The following is a 24,566-nucleotide window of genomic DNA, read 5'->3' as shown; positions in this document are numbered from 1 at the left end:
AATCTCACAACGATGCATGAACCCATTGCATTCCTCACATAAACGGCGCAAGTGAATCACACCTATTGTTCATTTGACCTTTATGCTTTTCATATTTAAAAATATATTGATAAATTAAAGTTTCAATGTTATCCTACAATTAATTGCATTGGACAATTAAGATGAGCGCTAATGATGAACTGTGGACTCTTAAAACCTTGATACATCAAAAAAATGCAATCATACCATCAAATGGACGTGAATTTTGTAGCACAGGTTGCGTAAGCCACACAACTGCTTTCGAATTTCTCATCATTATTCACGAAGTCACACCATCTCATTCCCAACATACTTCTTAAATATCGTCGATAAAAAAGCATCGTCTACGATTATCACTCTTATCTTCATGTCCAGTCTTCTCTACTTCACAACGCAAAGTAGAGGAAGATTGCAGTAAATTTTCATCTCATTTTACATGATTATTAGAACATTTCTGTGAATACAATTATTTAAATTTCGCTGCGTCTGTTTCTATTATTTCGTGCTTTTATCATAGCAGCAAAATCGATTATCAGACTACAATGAATATGAAAACTATTTATTGAGTGACAGTAGCTAATTACATGTTGAAAGTTTATTTTTCACTTGGTCAGACTATAATAAATTTAGTTTAATCCTTTATCCAAGTGTGTGTGCAAACAAAGTTTGTGCCTGAAAGTATCTTCAGGACTGGGGTAAAGTGGTACAACACCAGGCAACTCCTTGCAAAGGTGGAGCAAGCTACCAACACTCCTATCTCAGTATCTCCCATAATGCAAAACACATCTCCTTGCAGATATGTATAATGTTATGCATTAAGGGAAGGGCCACTACCCAGACTAGTTTCACCCTTTACTGAGGTCTCTTCAGTGGGAGCCAGGCCCAAGTGGGGATACCAAGGCAGAAGCATTAGCAAGGTCATCTTCTCCTATAGGAGCTGCCAAATGTATAATGCATAACATTATACATATCCGCAAGGAGATGTGTTTTGCATTATAGGAGATACTGAGATAGAAGTGTTGGTAGCTTGCTCCACCTTTGCAAGGAGTTGCCCAGTGTTGTACCACTTTACCCCAGTCCTGAAGATACTTTCAGGCACAAACTTTGTTTGCACACACTTGGATAAAGGATTAAACTAAATTTATTATAAACTTTTAACATCTTTCTCTAAATCCAGAGTAATTTAATAAAAAGGTGGCACACCGTTTGGCAGCTCCTATAGGAGGAGATGACCTTGCTAATGCTTCTGCCTTGGTATCTCCACTTGGGCCAGGCTCCCACTGAAGAGACCTCAATAAAGGTCAAAACTAGTCTGGGTAGTGGCCCTTCCCTTAATGCATAATATTATACATATCCACAAGGAGTCGCCCGGTGTTGTACCACTTTACCCCAGTCCTGAAGATACTTTCAGGTGCAAACTTTGTTTGCACACACTTGGATAAAGGATTAAACTAAATTTATTATAGTCTGATCAAGTGAAAAATAAACTTTCAACATCTTTCTCTAAATCCAGAGTAATTTAATAAAAAGGTGGCACACCGATTGGCAGCTCCTATAGGAGGAGATGACCTTGCTAATGCTTCTGCCTTGGTATCTCCACTTGGGCCTGGCTCCCACTGAAGAGACCTCAATAAAGGTCGAAACTAGTCTGGGTAGTGGCCCTTCCCTTAATGCATAACATTATACATATCCGCAAGATGTGTTTTGCATTACGGGAGATACTGAGATAGGAGTGTTGGTATCTTGCTCCACCTTTGCAAGGAGTCACCCGGTGTTGTACCACTTTACCCCAGTCCTGAAGATACTTTCAGGCGCAAACTTTGTTTGCACACACTTGGATAACGGATTAAACTAAATTTATTATAGCTAATTACATGCCATACTACTCTCAGGGGATAAAAATGGAATGTGACCACTAGGTGCAGCCGTCATCGCCGATTAATGTATATTAGGCTTAAGAACTCGTCCGTGTCAAATAGGGTTGACAGAAGCCGTTTATTTCAAAGGACAATCCTTTATTTTCACCAAGTTGTCTTGTCCTCTGTTGAAACAAGAAAGGACGCAAATTTGTCATTTATCTCCATTTTTCAATGCGCCCCTCGTAATGGCAGTGCGCACGCTTCAGAATACCAAAAAAAGTAGTATAAAATATGTTCAATGTGAATGATTTCTAGATATTAAACCAGTATTATTTATTTTTTGCTTTTTTTCCGCCTAACTACTAATCGTTACACCTCCAAGGAGTCTGAAGACTCATCGCGGGAGGACACCTTTCCACCTCTACTACCAATCATCTCCATCAACGCCATCTACCGTCCACCACCACCACCACTATTTTTTGTCTGTAAATTGTGTTCTGAAGGGCTGATTTTTCTGTATGTGGGATAAAAAAAACCCTGTTACCTCCTACCTAACTACAATTATTTTAGCTTGATATCAAATGTACTAAACTTACATTAAAATATTTGGATCAATTCATGTTTTTTATATCTCCCATACCGTTCATCTTTATATATCAATCCATATCTTTCCCCATAGAAAGCCACGGCTTACCATTAAATTTTTTAAATTATAAACGTTCAATTATTGACTAAAATATCATTCAGTTTTACTTTTTTGAAATGGGAGGCAGGGGGGGGGTGAAACGGCAAATGGATTAAAGAACACTCAAATCATTTTTGAGTGTTCTTTAATCCAGTAGTAGAAATTTGGCAACTATATATTGTCAAGTAACTCAATTCCATAAACCTAATTATAGGATATCAATCCTATCTATAGTCTACAGCCTGTAATTTGCATATATTCCCCAACTTGTGACTGTTCTACATTTATTAAAAAAAAACAGTTTCTGGGGAGGGAAAAGAATAATTCACCCTCGGTTGAAAAGATTTTTTAAAGATCTTAGTATGCTAGACAACCAAAGGGCATTCTATATTGGTAGTAGCCAACTTAGGGGTAGCTTTCTTTCATTCAAACTATTCAGTAATCATATACAAAGTTTTCCAAATAGAAAAGTTCCATGTGGTGGGGGATACCATATACTTCATTTTTCCTCCTGATACACACAAACCATGAATCATTTAACATTTTGTATAGGGAAAAACAGATGAACACCATGAAAATTTGAATCACTCTTTCTGAAATTATTTTTTTTTTTTTGGGGGGGGGATGTAATTTTTGATAAAAATTTTAATGACTTTACACAGTACTTCCTTAATTATAAAACTGAACATACTACTTACAGTTAAAAAAATTTTAATGCCTTTTATTCTTAAAGGGAGTAGATGGAGCCGCTTTAGTCCTAATTATTAAACAAGTTAGGCAGTCAGTTTTCACTGATAATAAACCCATGTTTTCAATGAACCAAGACTTTTGAGAGAGAGAGTACAACTGCAACCATCATGTGGCCCTTAAATTATAACACTAGTATTACTGTCTAATGTTGAGTTTTGTGGTCAATTATGAGAGATGCAGCAATAAAACCTAAATTTCCAGGAGAAAAATCGTACTTCCAGTGACAAACAAACTAGAGAATTGGCCAAAAAAAAAAGGCCTAGAAAAAGTTCCTATAGTAAGTGCCTATAATCAAATCTATGTCTTTCTTTTGGACAGCCCTGCACTATGTAAGCAAACATTTCCACATGGTTACACATTAAAAAAAATAATTCAGAGGAGAAGAGTAAAGGATATAAAGTTCTCTGATTAAAAGAGGAAAAACTTAATACATCACAGAGTTACTTCATTAGGTTTGGAGAAACAACAAAACCAGTTAAAAAGGCTATGACACAAGAATAATACTTGTTTTTATGTGCATCTTTCCTTGTCAGTATACATTAGCCAATTCATGATCTCAGAACAAATATCAGGGACACTTTCTTATTTATTTGGATTTTTGAACAAGATTGGTTTTTTATTGCTAGTTTCATCAGTAGATACTTCTTTAACAGTAACTTTATTGAAAATGCTTCACTCTAAAATCATTTGCATAATTTTGTAAATGCTATTGATGCTGCAGTTTTGTGCACTTCTGGGTGGTGGCTCCAAAATTCTTTATCTCATGAAACAAAAAGAAATGACCATTATTGTAAAGGTCACTAATTTTCTTAAATAAGCCACAATGTCATAGTCCTTATGATCACAAGATTCTTTGGATTGGCCTAGGCTAAACGTACCACCCTAGAAAGGGAAACACTTCATTTTGATGTTTTTTTTTTGTTTTTTTTTGCAGTGGCTCTTTTGAATACTATTTATGCAGAATGCTTTCATGTTTTATCTTAGATAAAAACATCTGCAGAATAGGGATGACATATACTTAGACACTAGGCTTAACTATAAAAATCAAGTGGATATTAAATCCAGCATTATTTCAAAGCCGAATGCAGAAACTATGAAAGTTTTGTACGAAATTTGACCAGAGCACTTACAGGAATACACTCACTGGCATTTACGAGTTGTCCCTTTGAGTAAATACTGGCCTAAACATTTTATTATTCTGCTCTTCCTGTTAAGCAGAATAACAAACACGTTTTGCATATTTTTTATGTGACTGTGCTGTCTAGCTTGGTTTATGACTACATTATTCTTCCTTTATTCTGAGAAAACATCTGGAGTATCAACAATTTTTTTTTAACCCATTAAGAGAGGTTTTTAGTCAGAGTCTGTAGCATTTTCTGCATAGAATGAATGATTCAGATACTTAATCAATTAGCAGGAATTGACAAGTGTGAAGTTATTTCATCATGGAATGATTAGTATATCTTCACATGTGGAAAAGCACTTCTAACTTGTTTCCATCATATTATTAGATGACATCCCCATGGAGTTCAAGGACTCATTGCAGGAGGGCACCCTAACCATAAAACCAACCATTTACACTATTTAATCCTCCATCTAGATGGCACACATTACTCTACCACTCATTAAGTATTTTTGTCCATTAATTTTTTCCATATATGCCTAGCAGATTTGAACGTATGCAGGATGATAAACTAAAGCTTTCAGGAGGGAAAATCCTACATGCTTTCAATTGAAAAAGTCCATATACATATCCCTCTCATCATGAAAAGAACCAACCACACATCTTTTCCAATCAAAAGGTTCATTGTCCCATCCTTCTTCCAAATGTACCTAATGGAAGCCTCCCCTGCCACCACTTTTTTTCTAATCCAATATCAGCACACAAAATGCACTGATATTTATTTTCTGTGTTCTTATCAAAATGTTTCTTCTTTTCCTTGACTGCTTCTTTAGCCTCATGAGTCCACCATCAAGTTCTCATTTTTCAATTCCTTGCAGACCTCACTACCTGCTTCTCTTACTGAATCAATGTTTTCTTCTGCATCTGTCAATGAATCTCGAAGGGTTAGTTCCCATTTAGAAACTCCTTCGTTTTTTCTTGAATAATAGCTGTGTATCTGAGTCTACAGTTTACCTCTGACTATAAGGTATAATGGAATAAAAACAGCACAAATAAATACATCATGAAAATTATGGAAACAATTACCACGTTAGAGTAAAACTTTAGTTTAATATAAACCAAAATAAACACTCGCCATTTCGACCTTCACATTAAGGTCATCATATATATATACATACAAAGAAACAAGGTGTACTACAATCTATATAGTATGCTAAAGTTACTGATCGACTGTTAAAACATTGGCCTGACCTCTGGTAAAAAAAAAAAAAAGGAAAGGAAAGCACAAAAATCATTAAACACAAACATGCATTTAATCAATCTTATATTTCACCTCAATCACTGACACCTCATCATCATCATCATCATCAAGGAAACAATATTAAAACTGTGTGAAAATACACAAAATTGCACAAACCAAATATGGAAAAGATTAGACTGAAAGCCTAAGGTCCTATGAGGGGTATCCTCTATGGATGCTGCTGGCTAGCCTTAGCTGTTGGATGGGAGACATAAGAATTAAAGTTTCCCAGATCTTGGAAAGTTTAATAAAACCATATTTATTAAGATTAGGTTGTTTTTTAAATCTGCTGATGATTCTAAAAAGTCTTTCAAATTTGTATTTGTTATGGTGAAGCATAGATGTTTTCTTCCATATGATTCTGTGCAAGGTATCTAAAGCAGGGTCAGCTAGACCTGACTGACTATACTTATGGCAGCAGATCTCCTAGTATGACCATAATATATGTTGCAAGAACGATGAACCCTGTAAACACCTGGAACTGAGAGAGGAGGTAGAGAATCCTTGGGAGAGCTAATGAGGGCAGGCAGCCAACTTCATTCTGATTAGGTTTGAATGCAGTGCAGAGATAGTATTTTTTTTTAAGTTTTGGCTATTTTTTCTGAGGTGCCCCAGATATAAGGGACAATAATAGCATTACTACAGTCAGCATTTTGAGAGGGATAGGAGGAACATTTAATTTGTTGATTTTTTGGCATTCTAACTATTGGACAAGAAGATCTGACAAATAAGGAAGAGTTCAGCAGAGGTAGATCAGAGATTGGAGAAAAGTGGCTTAGAAGACTGTAATATAAGATTTGATAAAACTGGAGTCCTGACAGATAACATATTCATTTGAAGGAAAACTGTCAATAGTAAATTAGTAATGATATAACCTCCCACTGAGCTATCAGTGGGAGGTTACATCATTATCAGTAATTTGGTGACGATATTGAGTATGGGAGACAAATGTCATCTCACATGTAATAACCCTAACTAGAATTCATTGTCTGAAACTGCGCAAATTCTACACTCAGTTATTTAAAAAAAATAAAATATTTTTCTGGACAAAATAAACTTGAAAAAAAAAAAAAAAAAAAAAAATATATATATATATATATATAGAAAAAGTTCTAATCATCAACTCGAATCAAATCTGTAACAGTTTTTCTGATGGAGAATTAGTCAGAAGTTGCAAACAAGGCTCTACATGCACATATACAAAGTCACACCCTTGTGGTGCCCCTCGGGAAACACTGGGTAAATTCCCAGTAGGCTAACGTGACTGGTAAAACATATTAGGACCAATCACCCGATATGTGGATATTACATGATTACGAAAGAAAATGAGATAATATCAGCCACACAGACTTGTGCCTCAACTGCTGATACAGTTACTATGCATACCAAGGATCAAAGCCTTCCACGAAGTTCTTGGTTGAATAAAGGTACAAAAAAGTGTGATCGAATTAAATTATGGAAATCTAATCTCATCTTCTTAACATATAACATACAGACACTCAAGAAAACTGGAAAATTTTTTGAGCTGCTTAGAGGAGCAGAAAAAGTCAACATAGACATATGTATGCAAGAATATAGATGGAGAACTGACAATCATGAAGTGAATGAAACATCATCAGCTGACAAAAAATGGAGATTTATTTATAACTCAGCAAACAATGATGGTACTGGAAGAGTTGGAATAATGCTCAAGAAGGAACTAGCAGAAAAAGTAACATCAACTGAAAATTGATGTTATCAGTTGCTATCAGTAAATTCAAACTTAATGAAAGAATGGAGAAACTACTTTCAAGAATTAGTCAATGTTGATAATCCCCAACATTCAAGTCAGCTAGCAGACCTGCATCTAACCACTTTTCTACCAATAATAAATTGCGAAACCTTCACTGAAAAGGAACTAAAAATAGCAATAGATCAAACCAAAGCAGGAAACTCCCCAGGGATTGATGGAATCAGAGCAAAAGCTTTCAAAAATGCTAGGTATAATATATGTTCCAATCTCCTTGCCATAATGAATCAAGCTTTAAATACTGGAATAATACCTCAACAATGGAAACAAGGCCTTATTATCCCTATACCCAAAAAAGGGCAGTCTTAACAGAATGGATAACTACAGAGGTATTACTTTGCTATCAACCACAGTTAAAATTTACAATAGGATGATACTCAATAGAATAGAACCTTACTTAACACCACTTTTAAGAAAAAAACAAGCTGAATTTCTAAAAAAACAACGTACAGTAGAACAGATACACTGCATCAGAAGAATCACGTGATAAAAACTTATCACTCATTTTAACCTTTATAGACTTCAAAAAAAGCCTCTGACTCCATTAATAGAGAAGCAATCTTTAAAATACTCAGCTTCTATGGTCTACCCTCAACTCATACAAGCAATCTCAGCGCCTTATAAAGATTACAATGCTACAGATTTCTTTAAAACAGAAACATCTGAATCCTTCCTGGTGACATCAGAAGTCCTGCAAGGTGATGTACTAGCACTTTATTTGTTTTTAGTATGCTTGGATTACATCTTCCAGACCTTCAACACAGAAGATCTTGGTTTTAACATTAGAACATCCACCCATGCCATGCAAATAACTGATCTTAGCTTTGCTGACAATGTACTTATTGATACAGAACCAACAAATGCACAAAAACATCTGTCTAGAGGCACATGTTTTTGTGTCTACTACTGCGTCTACTTATGAGTCTACTACTGCGAACCAATAAGGCTAAACTTATTGGTCCGCAGATCAACATCCAAAAGTCCAAAGTATTCTCAATAGGTTGTGAAAACTTTATTTTTCATATCAACAATAAACCCTTAGAAAGAATAAAGGACTTTCAATACCTCGGATCGTACATCAATAATACAGAAAATATTAGAAAACGTAAACAGCTGGCTCTAGTCTTCCATAACAAACTCCATCCCATCTGGAAATCATCATTATCATTAAAGACAAAATTAAGACTATACTATGCAACCAGTAGATACATTTTCTTATCGTTCTCCAACCTGGACAATAAGCACCAAAAAAAAAAAAAAACTACAATTCTAATTAACTCCTTTGGAGCTACATGTCTCAGACTGATCCTTGGATGGACCGTGTCACTAACTCTGCTGTGCTAAATCTGGCTAAGCAAGAACCACTTGTCAATATAGTCAAAAAAACTACAACACAGATATCCTGAAGTCTCACCCTTTTTGGAATCTCTCATCCTGTACAAACCAGAAGATGGCAATTGCAGTAGAGGAAGACCATGCAAACAATTTTGGCAATACATATGTGAAACCATCAGTAGGCTGAACTGTAAAACTCCACCTGACATCTATCATTTGGCTCAAGATAGAGAGACTTGGAAGACCATAATTTGCAATATTTAATTTTTAATATAAATCTCTTTTCCCTTTTCAAATTGTAACAACATTGTGAATAAACTGTGATGATGATATATATATATGTGAGAATTGTTAAATTTGAATAAATGTTTTCAGATTTTTTATTTTTTTTTATAGTTAATATAATACTGTATACCACTGGGCCAGCCTGGTTGGCTGAATAGTTAGTGTATCCACTCTCCAGCCAAAAGGCTGCATGTTCAAATCCCACCATGGGCATGGATGTTTGTGATTGTCTGTCTTAATCTGTGTGGAAGGGCATCTGCAACCCTACCACTTCTTTTAATATCTCTCCAAAAACCCGGTGAGGTATAGAAGTGGCTATATGGCATCTACGGACATCAAATATGAACATTTTTATAATATAAGAGACCCAATGCAGAGAATCAGGGAAACTAGATCATCAAGGGAGGAATGGAAAAATGTGTGTGAAAGTTCAGCTATGGTATACAAACGTGATAAAGATGTGAATGCCTTTGAACATGGTTATGTATGTGGCGAAGGAGTGGAAAAATATGCTTTGGGTTCGGACCTTTTAGGTATGTCTGTGGAGGGAAAAGTGAAAATTCTAGAACAAGACCAAATAGATTGTATATCTAATTATAAGAATAGGCTAGGTTGTAATTTGTTGTCTATACACAAATGCCAGGAGCATTAAAAACAAAGGGATTGAGTTTGTTGCTTTAATGAATACGATGTGGCCTAAGATTGTTGGCATTAGTGAAGCCTGGCTATCAAGAATCAGATATGGTAAGTGGGATCAAGTGTAACGGATATACTATTTTTAGGAATGACAGAAGAGAGGAGTGCTACTAATGATATCAGATGACTTAAGTCCAGTTAGGGTAGAAATACAAGAAAACAATGATAGTAACAATGTCCCATGTAGCGATGAGTTTGAGTCTATCTGGTGTAAAGTGGAGGTTAACAGATGAAATATATGGTGGGGTGTTGCTACAGACCTGGCACCTCAGTTGTAGAGGACGAAGAAATGCATTGCCAATTTAGCCTTATGGGTACCAAGCGAATGATCATTATGGGTGACTTTAATTTTCCAAACATTGATTGGTTAGAAGAGAAATGTCATAAGAAAGAACAGGAATTTATTGAATTGTTGCAAGACAACTTTCTCAAGTAGCATGTGAAAGAAGGAACTTGAGGTCAAAGAGTGTTGGATTTGCTCATAGTATCAGAAGGGATCTCCTTCAAGAATATGGCTATTTTACCACCAACTGGTGACAGTGATCATGAAGTACTTTCTTGGGAAGTAACTACTTGTATTGAAGCTCCAATTAAAACAGGTTACATGCTGAACTACAAAGCAGGAAATTATGATCAAGTTAGAAGAATACTATCTTTGGTCCCATGGTATCAGTCACTGTCACTAAATTGAAAAAATGTCAGCAATCCATGGCAGTCTTTGAAAAAGTGTTTGAATGAGGCGATATGTCAATGTATCCCTAGTGTTCGAAGAATAAATAGGTTGGGAGTGAAATGGATGTGCAGCCTTATTAAGCAAGAGATCCACAAGAAGGAGACGATGTGGATGAATATCGTCAGAATAAGAGTGAGAGGAGTTATGAAATATATAAAGCTCAGGGCCAGAAAAGTAACGAGTATTGTGAGAAAAGCTAAAACAGAGTATGAAAAGAAATTGGCCATGCAAGCTAAAATCAATCCAAAAGAATTTTATTGTTATGCCACAAGCAAAAGAAAGAATGAATGTGGAAGAATAACTTTATTGAATGCAGATGGTAAACGAGTGTTGGAAGCTAAGGAGATTGTTCAGTTGATGAGTGCTCATTTTGCTAAGATACATCAACCAGGTGTATGTAGCATGGTGTTACTGCTATGTTGGATAAAGAGTTAGAGGTTCATGAAAATGAGGTTGAAGAGCTCTTGTATAACTTAAGAATTTGCCAACAGAGACAGAGGGAATATCATCCAGTCTGCTAAAGGAATGCTCAGCTGAATTGGCTAGGCCTTTCACACATTTGTATAACTTGAGTCTCAGTTCAGGAATGATACCACAGGAATGGAGGGAATGTATGATAGTTCCATTGCACAAGGGTGATAAAACTAATATGTCTAACTACCAACCTATTAGTACCTCTGGTGTGGTAGTGAAGATTTTAGAGAAGTTGGTAAGAACTCACATACAGAAATGGGTAGATAAGCATTCTATACTCCACAGGGAACAGCATTGGTTTACTAAAGGAAGGTCGTGTTTTAGCAATTTGCTTATATTTTATAACAATGTTACGGCCTAGTTGGATAAAGGAAATGGATACACTATGATGTTTCATTTTTCTAAGGCATTTAATAGGATACCACATGACATGCTGTTGCATAAACTGGAGAATATGGGATTGGAATATAATCTATTCACTCGGATCAGGGGATGGTTGACAGACAGATATCAAAAAGTTGCATACAGTGGGTTTGAATCTGCCAGATTTAAGGTAACCAGTGGTGTACCTTGGTGTTCAGTCCTTGGGCCATTATTGTTCAATCTATACATTCATAACATCAAGAAGGGTCTATCATCAGATGTGCAATTGTTTGCTGATGATGCAAAGATAGGCAGGGAAATTGAGGATGCTATTGATATTCAGCAATTACAAAATGATTTGAATAGACTGGAAATCTGGGCAAACGAAAATGGATATGTTTAATGTTAGTAAGTGTAAAGTTATGCACTTTGGCATGATTAGAGATCCAGCGGCATATAATATTAGCGGAGTTATGCTACAAGAAACTGAAGAGGCAAGGTCACATAGCAAAAGTTGCAAATACAACTCAGAGGATAATTGCTATGTTGAAGCAAACCTTGACATGTAAGGATAAGGAAGTAATTTTGCCTCTTTATAAGGCTTTGATAAGACCACATCTGGATTACTGTGTGCAGATTTGGTCTTCCGTGTTCCAAGGGAATAAAGCAGCTGTGGAAAGGGTGTTAAAAAGATTATATCCGGATTATGGGATTTAGATTATGAAGACGGATTGCAAGTATGTGGATTGCAGACTCTGGTTAACAGGAGAAAGAGGGGTGATATGATAGAGGTCTATAAACTTTTGAATGGGTGTTATAGCATTTCAAATGATGAAATTTTTTGTTACATGGAAGGCAGGAAGAGAACACGGGGGCATCCATGGAAGTTAAGGTTGTTCTCAGTCAAGAAAGGGGTAAGAGCTAGGTTTTTCTCCCAGAGAGCAGTGAGTGAGTAGAATAATTTGACCTTAGGGGTAGTGAGTGCATCTAGTGTAAATGAATTTAAGGGAAGGTATGATAGCTGGGTTGGGTAATTTACAGTCTCCCTTGATGAGGCCTTGACTCCCTGGAGGCCTCACATAATAATAATAATAATAATATATATATATATATACACAGAAGCAGTCGAATTAGAGATACCTGCCGTGTTGGCGAAATGGTGCTGTGGCCGCCCCGGCGAATGGAATAGTGGCACGTGACGGGGATGTCGTCAGATCTTGTACTGACCATCTGAGTAATAGTCGAGCACAGAATGGGGAAGACTCGAGATCTCAGCGAATTCGATCGCGGCCAGATAGTAGGAGCCAGACATATGGGCACTCCATCTCCAAAGTCGTGCAGGCACTGGGCTTTTCATAGGCCACTGTGTCAAGAGTGTACTGCGAGTATATAATCGGGTAAAACCATAGCCGCCATGGAAAACTGCCTGTGGTGTACAACGTGTCGATGACAGGGGATGCCATCGGATAGATGGGCCACAGTGCCACAGATCACTCGCCAATTCACTGCTGGACAACAACGTGTGAGCAGCCACACCATCCAGAACCATCTCCTCGCTATGGAGTACAGAAGCCACCGCCCGACTAGGGTACCTCTGCTCACCAGACATCACAAGGCAGAACAATTAGCATGGGTGCAGGAACACTGCCATTGGACCCTCAACGCATGGAAAAAGGTCACCTGGACTGATGAGTCAAGGTACATGCTGATGGCAGGGTATGAGTGCGTGAGCAAGCACATGAAGCGATGGATCTCTCGTGCCAGCATGGTACAGTTCAGGCCGGTGGTGGTGGTATCCTTGTATGGGGACTGTTTACATGGGATGAAATGGGTCCCCTGGTAAATCTACTATCGTCCCTCACCGGCGAACGATACAGGGACCTGCTGTCAGATCACGTGCACCCATTTCTGCACCTACAGCACCCTGCAGGAGACCCGTACCTATAGCAAGACAATACACCGGCCCACCGATTCTGCTGACATGAGGATGCTTGGCTGGCCCCTGACCTCAATCCTATTGAACACATCTGGGATGCTGTCGAGAGAGATATATGTGCCCTGGACCCTGCTCTGACCAATCTCTGTGCATTGTGGGAAGCTGTGCAGCGGTCATGGATCAGTTTGGCTCCCCAACGCTTTCAGTGCCTTGTGGAGTCCATGCCACGCTGAATCGCCGCCGTCATCAAAGCAAAAGGGGGTGCTACTCACTACTAGGCAGGTATCTCTAATTCAAATGCTCATCAGTGTGTGTGTGTGTGTGTATGTATATATATATATATATATGTATATAAAACTGAGCCAATATAACTAGCAGGTTTTTGATATAGGCACATGAGATACACTTTTGATTTATGGACACATATTACAAACTGAAATAATTTCAGTTTATAATATACTTATTCTCTCCTTTCTTCAGTCACAGTTTCTTTAGAATGAAAAGGCAATTTCAATATCCATGGATAATAAGTTATTGGTTATTTAAATTTCATCATCATCATCAGTTGCATCAGTCTTGGGACTGGTAGCTCAGCAGCAATTTCCTCCATTCCGCTCTGTCATTGGCTTTCTTCTTAACATCCTGGTAACTCCTCAAAGCTGTGCTGTCTTTGACTTGGTCAAGAAAGCTTTTCCTTGGTCTGCCTCTTCTTCTTTTCCCCTCTATTTTGCCTTCTGTTATTCTTTTCACAAGTCCATCATGTCAAAGTATATGTCCAAACCACCTATCCCTTCTAATTTTGATCGATTTAATTAGCGTTCTTGTTTCGTTTATCTCTTTCAGGACTTGTTCGTTTGATTTTTTTCTGTTCATGTGGCGCCAGCACCACATTTCAAAAGCCTCCAATCTTCTTACATCTTCTCTGCCTAGAATCCAGGTTTCACATCCATACAGTGCAATGCTCCATATCAATGTCTTTACTAATTTTTTTTTTCAATTGTAGGTTGAGGTTTTCATTTTAGAGAATTAGGCTTTTGCATTGTTTATTCTTGATCTTATTAGGCTTCCTAAATATTTAAATCTTTTCACTTGTTTTATTTGTTTCCCACTGATGTCTTATGCTCTATATTGATAGGGATTTTGCCTGTAACAATGATTTTAGTCTTATCTGTGTTGATTTTCATTTTATATTTTTCAAGGTTAGTATTTAGTAATTCTAGCATTGTTTTTAACGTTCTTCTGTTTTCTGCTACAAGGGCTATGTCATCAGGAAATCTCGTACACGACTTGTTCACCATTTATCTTTATGCCACTATTTATTTTATCTTTAGTTTCCTGAATGGCCTTTTCAGTATACAAATTAAATAAAAGTGGTGAATGTATACATCCTTGTCTTACTCCACTCCTTATATTTATTATTTTCTCCTTATCATTGATTTTAATCCTTCCATTTTGATTTTTGTAAATTTGATAAATTATTTTCCTATCCCTCAAATCTATGCCGACATTAGTTAGACAATTTAGGAGTATTTGCTGGTTTACTTTATTAAACGCTTTCTCTAAATCAAGGAAGCAAATGTAAGTATTTTGACTAAGGTCTAATCTTCTCTCTATTATTGTTCTTAAACAGAGTATTGCCTCTCTTGTTCCTTTATTCTTTCTGAATCCAAATTGGTCTTCATCAAATAGACAATCTATTTTTGAATAAATTCTATTTTGAATAATTTTTAGCAGAATTTTGCTAACATGTGGGATTAAAGCTATTGTTCTAAATTGGCTGCATTTGTTTGCATTATTCTTTTTTGGTATTATGGTTGATTTCATAAACTCTTTTGGTATTTCTCCTCTATAATAGATTTGGGCTATTAATTGATAGAGTAAGGTTTTTGTCTCATCACCTAGATTTTGTAGCAGTTCTATAGGAATATTGTCTACACCTGGACTTTTTCCCTTACTCATTTCAGACAGTGCTTTATCAAATTCTTCTCGCATTATTGGGGGTCCTAGATTATCTTCATTTTGATTTTCTATGCTGATATCAACATCAAGTTTTTAAAATTAATATTTAAAATTAGAGATGAAAATTTTAGTCAAGAAAATTTCAATTAAGAAAATGCTACTGACCAGTGATCTAATGTTTCAATAATATATTTTATAACGACCCTACACATGAAAGATCACAGGACCTATAACACTACGGATTAATGAGCAAGTGATTAAGTAGAAAGAAGTAGATTACTGATATGTTTCTTAGAGGTTGTACTCAGTGAGATAAAACAGTATGGGGGATATTGTTCCAAAGAATTGGCAGGAGGAATGAACAAAGGAAGATGAGAAGTTTCTTTGTGAAGACCAAAGTATTTTGCATACTTGATATGCATAATTTCATTTCTTCATGCAGTGTATTATGTGACATTTTTTTTGTGCGAAAAATATTTTAACATGTATTTAAGTTCAAATAATCAACTAATAACAAAACAAAAAACTTTTATTCAGAAAAGTATAATGCGTGTAATAATGTATTAGCAGGTAGAAGGAAACGAATTATGAAATCTATGCATGTCTCTCGAGTAGCATGATAATAAGTTATCACTCCAGCAAATGGAACAAAAGAAATTTTTTTCTTCAGTTTTTGCATTTTGTAAATCTCCAATGATTTCAAAGAATAGTATCAGCATAGCTACTAAATGATCAGCACCATATAGAAAAAATATAATAGCAGTAAAAAAGGAAGAGGAAATGAAAGGAAACTGTATATAAATATCACAGTAGAGTAGATCAAAACATACATTATTTCAGCAAAATATTTTGGATTAAAAATACAAACATACATTAACAATTCATTAATTACAATAATTCATTTCATAACAAAAACTGTTGCTTTATCTTAATTATCCATATATTTTCTTCTGAGTCTGTACACTATCAGATTGCATACTTTACAACAATATGAAATGCAAATGTACAAAATTAAAACTACATCGATTATTGTGTCTGTAAAAATACAATAAATGATTTAGTTCTATGCCATAAGCAGGCTATATTTTGAATAGAGAATAGAATAATTTCAGTGGACATTTTACTTAGTTTTCTTTCTGTACATAAATAATTATTTTGAAAAAGAAAATGACTTATTTATATATATATATATATACATATGTACTTGTGTGGACACACAGACATGATTAAATGCCTTCCCTCAGAAATGAAATTCATAGTATCAAAGATGCTATCATATGCTATGATGATTTCCAATAAGTTAAAAATTCAAGCATTATCTGAAGAGTTTACATTTTTTAAATATAAATTCTTCCATAAAGTCATTATATTAGTTAAAAGTTGGGGAAAAAATAATATTAGCTTATAACTCAGTGTTGCTATTTTTTTAAAAAAAACTACAAGTAAAAAATAACTGAAACACCAATTTGCCATGGGCATTTTTATATCATTGCTTTAATATATATATATATATAACCTCTTTCATCTATGGTATATACTGAATTATGTTGTTTCACAAAACAGTAGAATTCTTTTTTTTTTTTTTTTTGACTGTTTACTATTGCTGTTACTGTTGTCCATGGCACCCCTGGTGTTAAATGCTTGAGTAGTCAACTAGTTAAAAAACAATAACAAAACTTTTTTGAATAGTTCATATTATGCTATGATTAATATGTAAATTTTCTTAAAAATTATTGTGTTTCTATCATTTGCTTTACTATATAAAAATGGGTCACTTAGTCCTCTGACATAGCTAGTTGAGGCAGTAGTAGATCCAGACTTGAGAGGGTGCAACTGAAACAGACTTAGTTTTATTACTATTTTATTACAATAAAATAGTAATAAAATAGTAATAAATTTATCACTGATCTGATAACATTTATTTTAAATGTTTATTTTTAAAATAACATTTATTTAAAAAACAAACCTTATATATATAAAATTTTAAAAAAGATATAGTAGGTTTCTTTTTTTCTGTTATTTTAATGAAAGAAAATTCCCATTATTTTCTTTGTTTCTTGAAGAGGGACAGATCCGTCCTTCTCTGAATCTACCACTGAAGGTACAATTTCTGGAGTTTCAACTGAATTCATTAAAACATTATATATTTTACAAAAATGTTGTACATGTGGTTATTTGCAGTTATTTCATATACGGTATGATTTCCAAACAGCAAAATAAACACTAATCACGGTAGTTATACAACATACTGTTCAAAATAAATAGTGTATTTTTGTTTCTCTGTTTATGTCTTCACCACATACGAAGTTATTAGTCTTATTTTCTTTCACTGAACACAATCGCTGAAGGTAATCTTGAGCTAGATTCACTGTTGAAGTTCATAAGGAATAAGTATTGGAAAATCACAGGGAGAAACAACCAATAATCACTAAAAAATAAAATAAATAATCAATCTTTGGCCAGATAATGGTCCTTGAAAGTAGCACTGATGTACTTCACACTCATGTATGCACATGCCACAGACACTAAATACAGTCTTGTTTTTCTCATGACATCTCACTGCTAACAGTTTGCTAATGTCATATTAAATTATATTATAAGACGAGTATCACTGTTCAGTAGTAAACAACATGAGGAAGATATCCTAGAATCCACATCTGTGGAGGAAAATATTCATCATGAATTTCCACCTACAGGACATTCTACATCAGGCTTGAGAATTTGATAACTTATGAGGTATTCCGGATATGCCTAAAATGAAAAGAACAGAAAAACCTCTATACTATCTATATTTTCAAAGAATAGCATTAATTATTTCTTATATTCTGAATAATAACAAGAATAATATTTAACACTGCTTTCATCTATACAGACAAATCCTACACTGCCAAAATAAGCACTGGATAAGTATAACAGAATAATACTTCATCAATGTAATCAGTAAACTCTCACTATAGCAAATTGAAGGAAATCAAAACAATAGCTCATTACAGGATGGTCTGTAATATTGAATATCCTTTAGAAGAGCATATGTTGTACTGTTTAAATTAGAACTTTTTTTGGTAGCATGCTGTATGTGCATTTGATGCAATTGTGTTTGAGGTTGTAAGCAGACTATACCCCACTTTGGACCACATCTCAGATTTTGTTTAAAAAAGAAAGGGGGGGGGATAACAAATTTTGAAAATAAAAAATAAAAATTGGTAGTCCATAATTGCACAAATACTGTTGTGATCCACTTTCATTTACCACAAAAGTATTTCTAAACTTGGTATTTTTAAATATTCTCTCATATGTATGTGGCATGGTGCCCAGTTGTGATGCAGAAACCAGATTAAAATAAGACTCTTTGTGAAGCTATCTTCAATATCTCCTAACAACATCTTGAATACATTGGAAAATATTTTTGTACATGGATGCATAGACTGGCCACAGGGAAGAAAATTCTGATGACTAGATGCTTTACATTGAAAGTGATCAGCATTGCCTTGATATGGAATATCACTCAAATGTTTCAAATGAATCAACTTTAAAAATGGCTTTTTTTGAATGCTTGTAATCTTTCATGCATTTCTGCCTACTTCCCATGTATGCATGCAGAATACAATATATATACACTCATGAGCAGTTGAATTAGAGATACCTGCCGTGTTGGCGAAATGGTTCTGTGGTCGCCCTGGAGAATGGAATAGTGGCGCGTGATGGGGATGTCGTCAGACCTAGTACTGACCGTCTGAGTAATAGTCGAGCACAGAATGCGGAAGACTCGAGATCTCAGTCAGATAGTCTGAGCCAGACGTATAGGGCACTCCATCTCTGAAGTCGTGCAGGCACTGGGCTTTTCACGGGCCACTGTGTCAAGAGTGTACCGTGAGTACATGGAATCGAGTAAAACCACAGCCACCAGGCTGTGGTTTTACCCATGGCGTACAAAGTGTCGATGACAGGGGATGCCGTCGGCTAGCTCGGATGGTACCAGCATATAGACAGGCCACAGTGCCGCAGATCACTCCCCGATTCAATGCTGAACAACAATGACATGTGAGCAGCCATACACCACCCAGAACCATCTCCTCGCTATGCAGTACAGAAGCCACCGTCCGACTAGGGTACCTCTGCTACCGCATGCCACAAGGCACAACAATTAACATGGACACAGGAACACCACCACTGGACCCTCGACGCATGGAAAAAGGTCACCTGGACTGATGAGTCGAGGTACACGTTGGTACACGCTGATGGCAGGGTACGAGTGCGTCACCAAGCACATAAAGCGATGGATCCCTCGTGCCAGCAGGGCACAGTTAAGGCAGGTGGTGGTATCCTCGTATGGGGACTGTTTACGTGGGATGAAATGGGTCCCCTGGTACATCTACCATCATCCCTCACCGGCGAACGATACAGGGACCTGCTGTCAGATCATGTGTACCCATATCTGCGCCTACAGCACCCCGCAAGAGACCTGTACCTACAGCAAGACAATGCACCAACCCACTGAATTGTGGCCGAGTGGGTGGATAAACACTCCACGGACATGAGGATGCTTGGCTGGCCACCGAGGCTCCCTGACCTCCATCCTATTGAACACATCTGGGATGTTGTCGAGAGAGATATACACGCCATGGTCATGGATCAGTTTGGCTCCCCAACTCTTCTGGTGCCTTGTGGAGTCCATGCCACACCGCATCACCGCCATCATCAAGGTGAAAGGGGTGCAACCTACTACTAGGCAGGTATCTGTAATTCAACTGCTCATGAGTGTGTGTGTGTATATATATATATATATTTTAAAAAATAGATTTAATGACTAAAAACCGAGATAACTTATAAATATATACTAATGATGATCAACAAAGCCACTCCGTTTGCTGGGATAGATCAGAAAATATCTTTTGCTGTGATGATGAGTTTGAGAGGAAAATTGTAGAATCAAGGGAAATCCTGCTGAACCCTGTCCACTTAAACAACAATTTGAGTTATAACATCCCAGATAGCCATGCTGCAGTTATTCAATATTGGCGTTCACGTGAGCCTGCATGCACACTTGCAATAAACAATGGCACGCCTTTTAGAACAACTTGAAAAAAATATGTTTTTTTATGTATCAATTATGTGTGGCAATTTTTACCTGTAATTTCCAGTTTGTTTTGATACTTCAATGTTTATTACTATTCTTGTCCTTTAAGAATACCTGAGGAAGGCTGTTATAAGCCGAAACTAGTCATATTATTCTTATTAAAATCTTTATAAGTTATCTCGGTTTTTAGTCATTAAATCTATTTTTTAAAATGCATCACAACAACCGAGTAAAAGCCGATTATCACATATATATATATATATACAGGGTGTCCCAAAATTCACACAAGATTTAAATTTAGCGCCATTTGTGCAGTAAAGTGTTGCCAACGAGAAAAAAAAGACAGCGTGACAGTTCAGGGTTATTAAAAATGACCACACACAGCGAAGAGAGTTCGTTGAATGGATTATGGAACAACAACAAGTGGATGCTTATTTTTCGAACAAAATAATCTTCAGCGATGAGGCTCATTTTCATCTTGATGGCTTCGTTAATCTACAAAATTGTCACATTTGGGGTTCAGAAAATCCACGAGTGATTTGAGAAACAAATGCATCCACAACGTGTCACTGTTTGGTGCGGATTTTGGGCTGGATGCATCATCAGTCCATTCTTCTTCGAAAATGCGGCTGGTAAGGCAATAACAGTTAATGGTGCTCGCTATCGCGACATGATAATCCAGTTTTTTGTGCCTAAATTGCAAGATATGGATGTGGACGACATGTGGTTTCAACAAGACGGTGCCACATGCCATACGGCCGAGAAACAATTCAATTACTGCATAAGTCATTTCCTGGTCATGTAATTTCCCGTTTTGGTGATCAGAATTGGCTGCCCAGATCATGTGACTTAACGGCGTTGGACTTTTTTCTTTGGGGTTTTTTGAAGTCTAAGGTTTATGCCAACAAGCCCACGACCACCCACTCCTTGAAGGAGGAAATTGAGCGCTGTATCAATGAAATTCAGCCACATTTATGCAAAATGGTCATAGAAAATTTTGACAAAAGAGTGCGTACGTGTCAGCAAAGCCGTGGAGGCCATTTACCCGATATGCTATTCCATGCATAACCCTATACTGTATACTTTATGAATCAATAAGAAATTACAATTTTAATTAAAAACCTGTGTTTTCTATCTAAATTACTTCTTGCGTGAATTTTGGGACACCCTGTATACACACACACACACAATCTGTGGCTATTAAATAATGAGACTGGTTGCAAAAATGTGGTTTATTATTACAATTGACTTAATGGTTATCCCCTTCAACATACTCTCCTCCTATATCTATACACCGTTGCATACGAAATTTCCATTGTTGGAAGCAGTACTGCAACGGTGTATAGATAGAGGAGGGGAGTATGTTGACTTTTACCCTTTTCCGAAGTTGAAATCCGTATTGAAGAGCACCCATTTTCAGTCAGTGAATGAGGTAAAGGAGAAAATGGCAGCACTACTGAAGCAGATAACACCTGATGACTTGCAGCACTGCTTCCAACAATGTAAAGTTCGTATTCAATAGTATATAGATAGAGGAGGGGAGTACGTTGAAGGGGATAACAATTAAGTTGTACATTTGTAATAACAAACCACACTTTTTGCAACTGGTCTCGTTATTTAATAGTCACACCTTGTGGTATTTTTTTTTTCAATTCACACCAAAGCACAAGGAAATAAGTGAATAACATTTATTTAAAGGCCATACATTTTAGCCTGAAAATTACAGGCCATCATCAAAGGCAACATTAGTTAATTACAAGGTAGAACATGAACAATGGATTTATTGCTTTATAACAGTGACATATGATGTCATACATAAAACAATGCCAAGTATAACTGAGGAAACATCATATTATTAGTTATTATTTAAGTGTATTGTTAATAATTAAAAAAAAATTCTTTAATAATGTGTTCAGAATAAGAATAGCATATCTTAGATAGCAAGAGGCAGTCATTCTAATTCAAGTTCAGGTGGTCAAGTAAGGCTTAAGTGCTTTCTTCAACCACGCTACTGACCAGGATGTATATATACGTCCAAGTTACCATGGATGCGAAGTGCATATTAAAATTGTAATACCATTGATATCACATTAAAATATATGATGGATACGAAGCATATCTGAATGCGTATTTGATCCATAATGGCAGGTAAGGTGGTTAAATAAAAGTTTGTTTATAGCAACAAAGATGGAGAAAGCTTATTTCACAATATCCTATTGCAGACCACAATAGGATATTGTGGTCTGCATCTATTCCATGTTGTACAAGGCCAGATTTACTGTTGTTGTAAGACTGGTCTGCTTGTATTCTCTTTTCCACTGAGTGTCAAGTTTGTCTGAAGTAAGAACAGTGACAATCATAAGGAACTTGGTAGATGCCAGGAAGAACAAGAAAGAAATATTTATTTTTAGAAGATGAAAACCATGATGATAGTTTTCTATGTACCGTTTTCTTCTTATTTGATCTAGGAATCAAAAAGACATTGGGTGGTCTTCTCTAAGAAGCTGTTGAGTTTCGTATTTATGTTAAGTTAAGAGTTCTTGCTGTAGCTGTTGTGCCATAGAACATATGTGAGCACATTGTAATACAGTTTTGATAATTCTAATCTTCTGTGAGAGATGGTAAACAGGCTGCTTTGATGTAGTGTCCAGTGAAAGTAGGCCTTTGATAAATGGAATTAGTTCACTTGATAATGAGCGAAGGAACAAGATATCTAAGAAGGATAATTTGTCTATTTTTATAATAAAATTAATTTGTGGATGTAGATTATACATGTTAGATAAAAAGGTAGGTAATGTTTCTTCATTAATTAACTAACTAACGTTGCCACTGCTGACGGCCTGTAATTTTCAGGCTGAAATATATGGTATTTAAATAAATATTCTTCACTTATTTCCTCTTGTGTTTTTGTTTCAACTGAAAAAAAACCTTATGGCACAAGAGAAAAAAAATGGTGAGTGAATTTTCAGCTTCATTCCAAATGCATTCAAAATATATATATATATATTTTTTTAAAACATTTCATTCACAGTCAAGTTATTTGATGACAGGTAGCTGCTAATGAATTCATTAGAGAAGAGTTATTTCCAGAGAATTTCTTTAAAAAAATAAAGAATGCTATAATGATGAACATTATAGCATTCTTTATTTAAAGAAATGCTGAAGCAGTTAATCATCTTCAATCTCTTCTCGCCTTTTATCTCCTTTCTATATGAAAGACTGTTAGAAGACCGTACCCCCCCCCAATAGTTGAACTGTCATCGTTGTCATAACATAACAATCAAAAACTTTTAAACATTTTTCTTTCTATATGAGACTTCAAAAATATCCACTTTCGAATTCCAAAAATTTTGTTATCTCTCTGAGAGCTATATATAGAATTATTTTTACTCTGTGTATGCTCCACTATACGACACGTTTCCAGTTTTCACTTCAGTCATTGGGACTGTTAATTAGCATATAGGGGAAGTGATTTCTTTGGGCCAAGATATAACTTTTCTATTTTGAGACATAGTGGTCATGATCTCAATCTACGATTTGTTGAGTAGAATTGTTACCTAGAAGATCCTGCTTTTTTTTTTTGTTATAATCTTGATTCATAATAACAGTAGCATTACTCTTATTGGCTTCTGTTATCATGGTGTTTTTATTCTTATATAGCTTTTAAGTTGTCTGGATTTGGTTGAGATGCTTGCTATATTTAAGCGAACATTACTGACTACTGAATGTAGCAGACTGTGGACCATATGCTATGTTCATCATAATTTCCAGTTTTGGAACTTGCTTTGGTAAAATAGTGAAGTTATTACCCTGAAGTGTTTGCAGCTTCTTCTGTAAGTGCCTGTGACAGTAAATTTATAACTACATGGATCTTGATAAAATTGCAGTCAGAGCATGGTATGTTGGTGTCGCTGGAGTTCAGGCAACTGCTTTTAGTTTAGTTTCATTTATTATTATTATTTTTTTCTTCTTCTTACTTATTATTTTTTTGAGATGGCTATTGCTCCTACCAAATTAAAAAAAATACTACATTCCTCCCCTACTTGCGCACACTATTCCTATTCCGTGCATCTGGAAATATAACCTTCATACCACATGTCAAATTATAAACTCTGATCTACTCTCCAAAGGACAAACTCTGTCCTTAACAGAGCAAATCAGATCCAGGAAGATCTGTTAATATC

General features: G+C 35.9%; 1 protein-coding gene across 1 annotated transcript in view; it reads right to left on the bottom strand.

Moving 5' to 3' along the window:
* Nucleotides 1–15,816: 15,816 nt before the first annotated feature.
* Nucleotides 15,817–24,566, bottom strand: part of Tnks (tankyrase) — a 443,661-nt gene continuing 434,911 nt past the window's right edge. The window contains exon 28 of the mRNA XM_090403559.1: nt 15,817–18,056. Within this exon, the coding sequence (XP_090259685.1) occupies nt 17,982–18,056 (75 nt within the window). The 3' untranslated portion in view covers nt 15,817–17,981. The remainder of the gene's footprint in view (nt 18,057–24,566) is intronic.

The sequence above is a fragment of the Typopeltis vanoorti genome, chromosome 14, assembly GCF_054136105.1.
Source record: "Typopeltis vanoorti isolate ZY-2024b chromosome 14, IOZ_Tvanoo_1.0, whole genome shotgun sequence".
Classification (NCBI taxonomy): domain Eukaryota; kingdom Metazoa; phylum Arthropoda; class Arachnida; order Uropygi; family Thelyphonidae; genus Typopeltis; species Typopeltis vanoorti.
The sequence above is the reverse complement of the archived record's forward strand: the minus strand, read 5'-3'. Positions and strand labels throughout refer to the sequence as shown.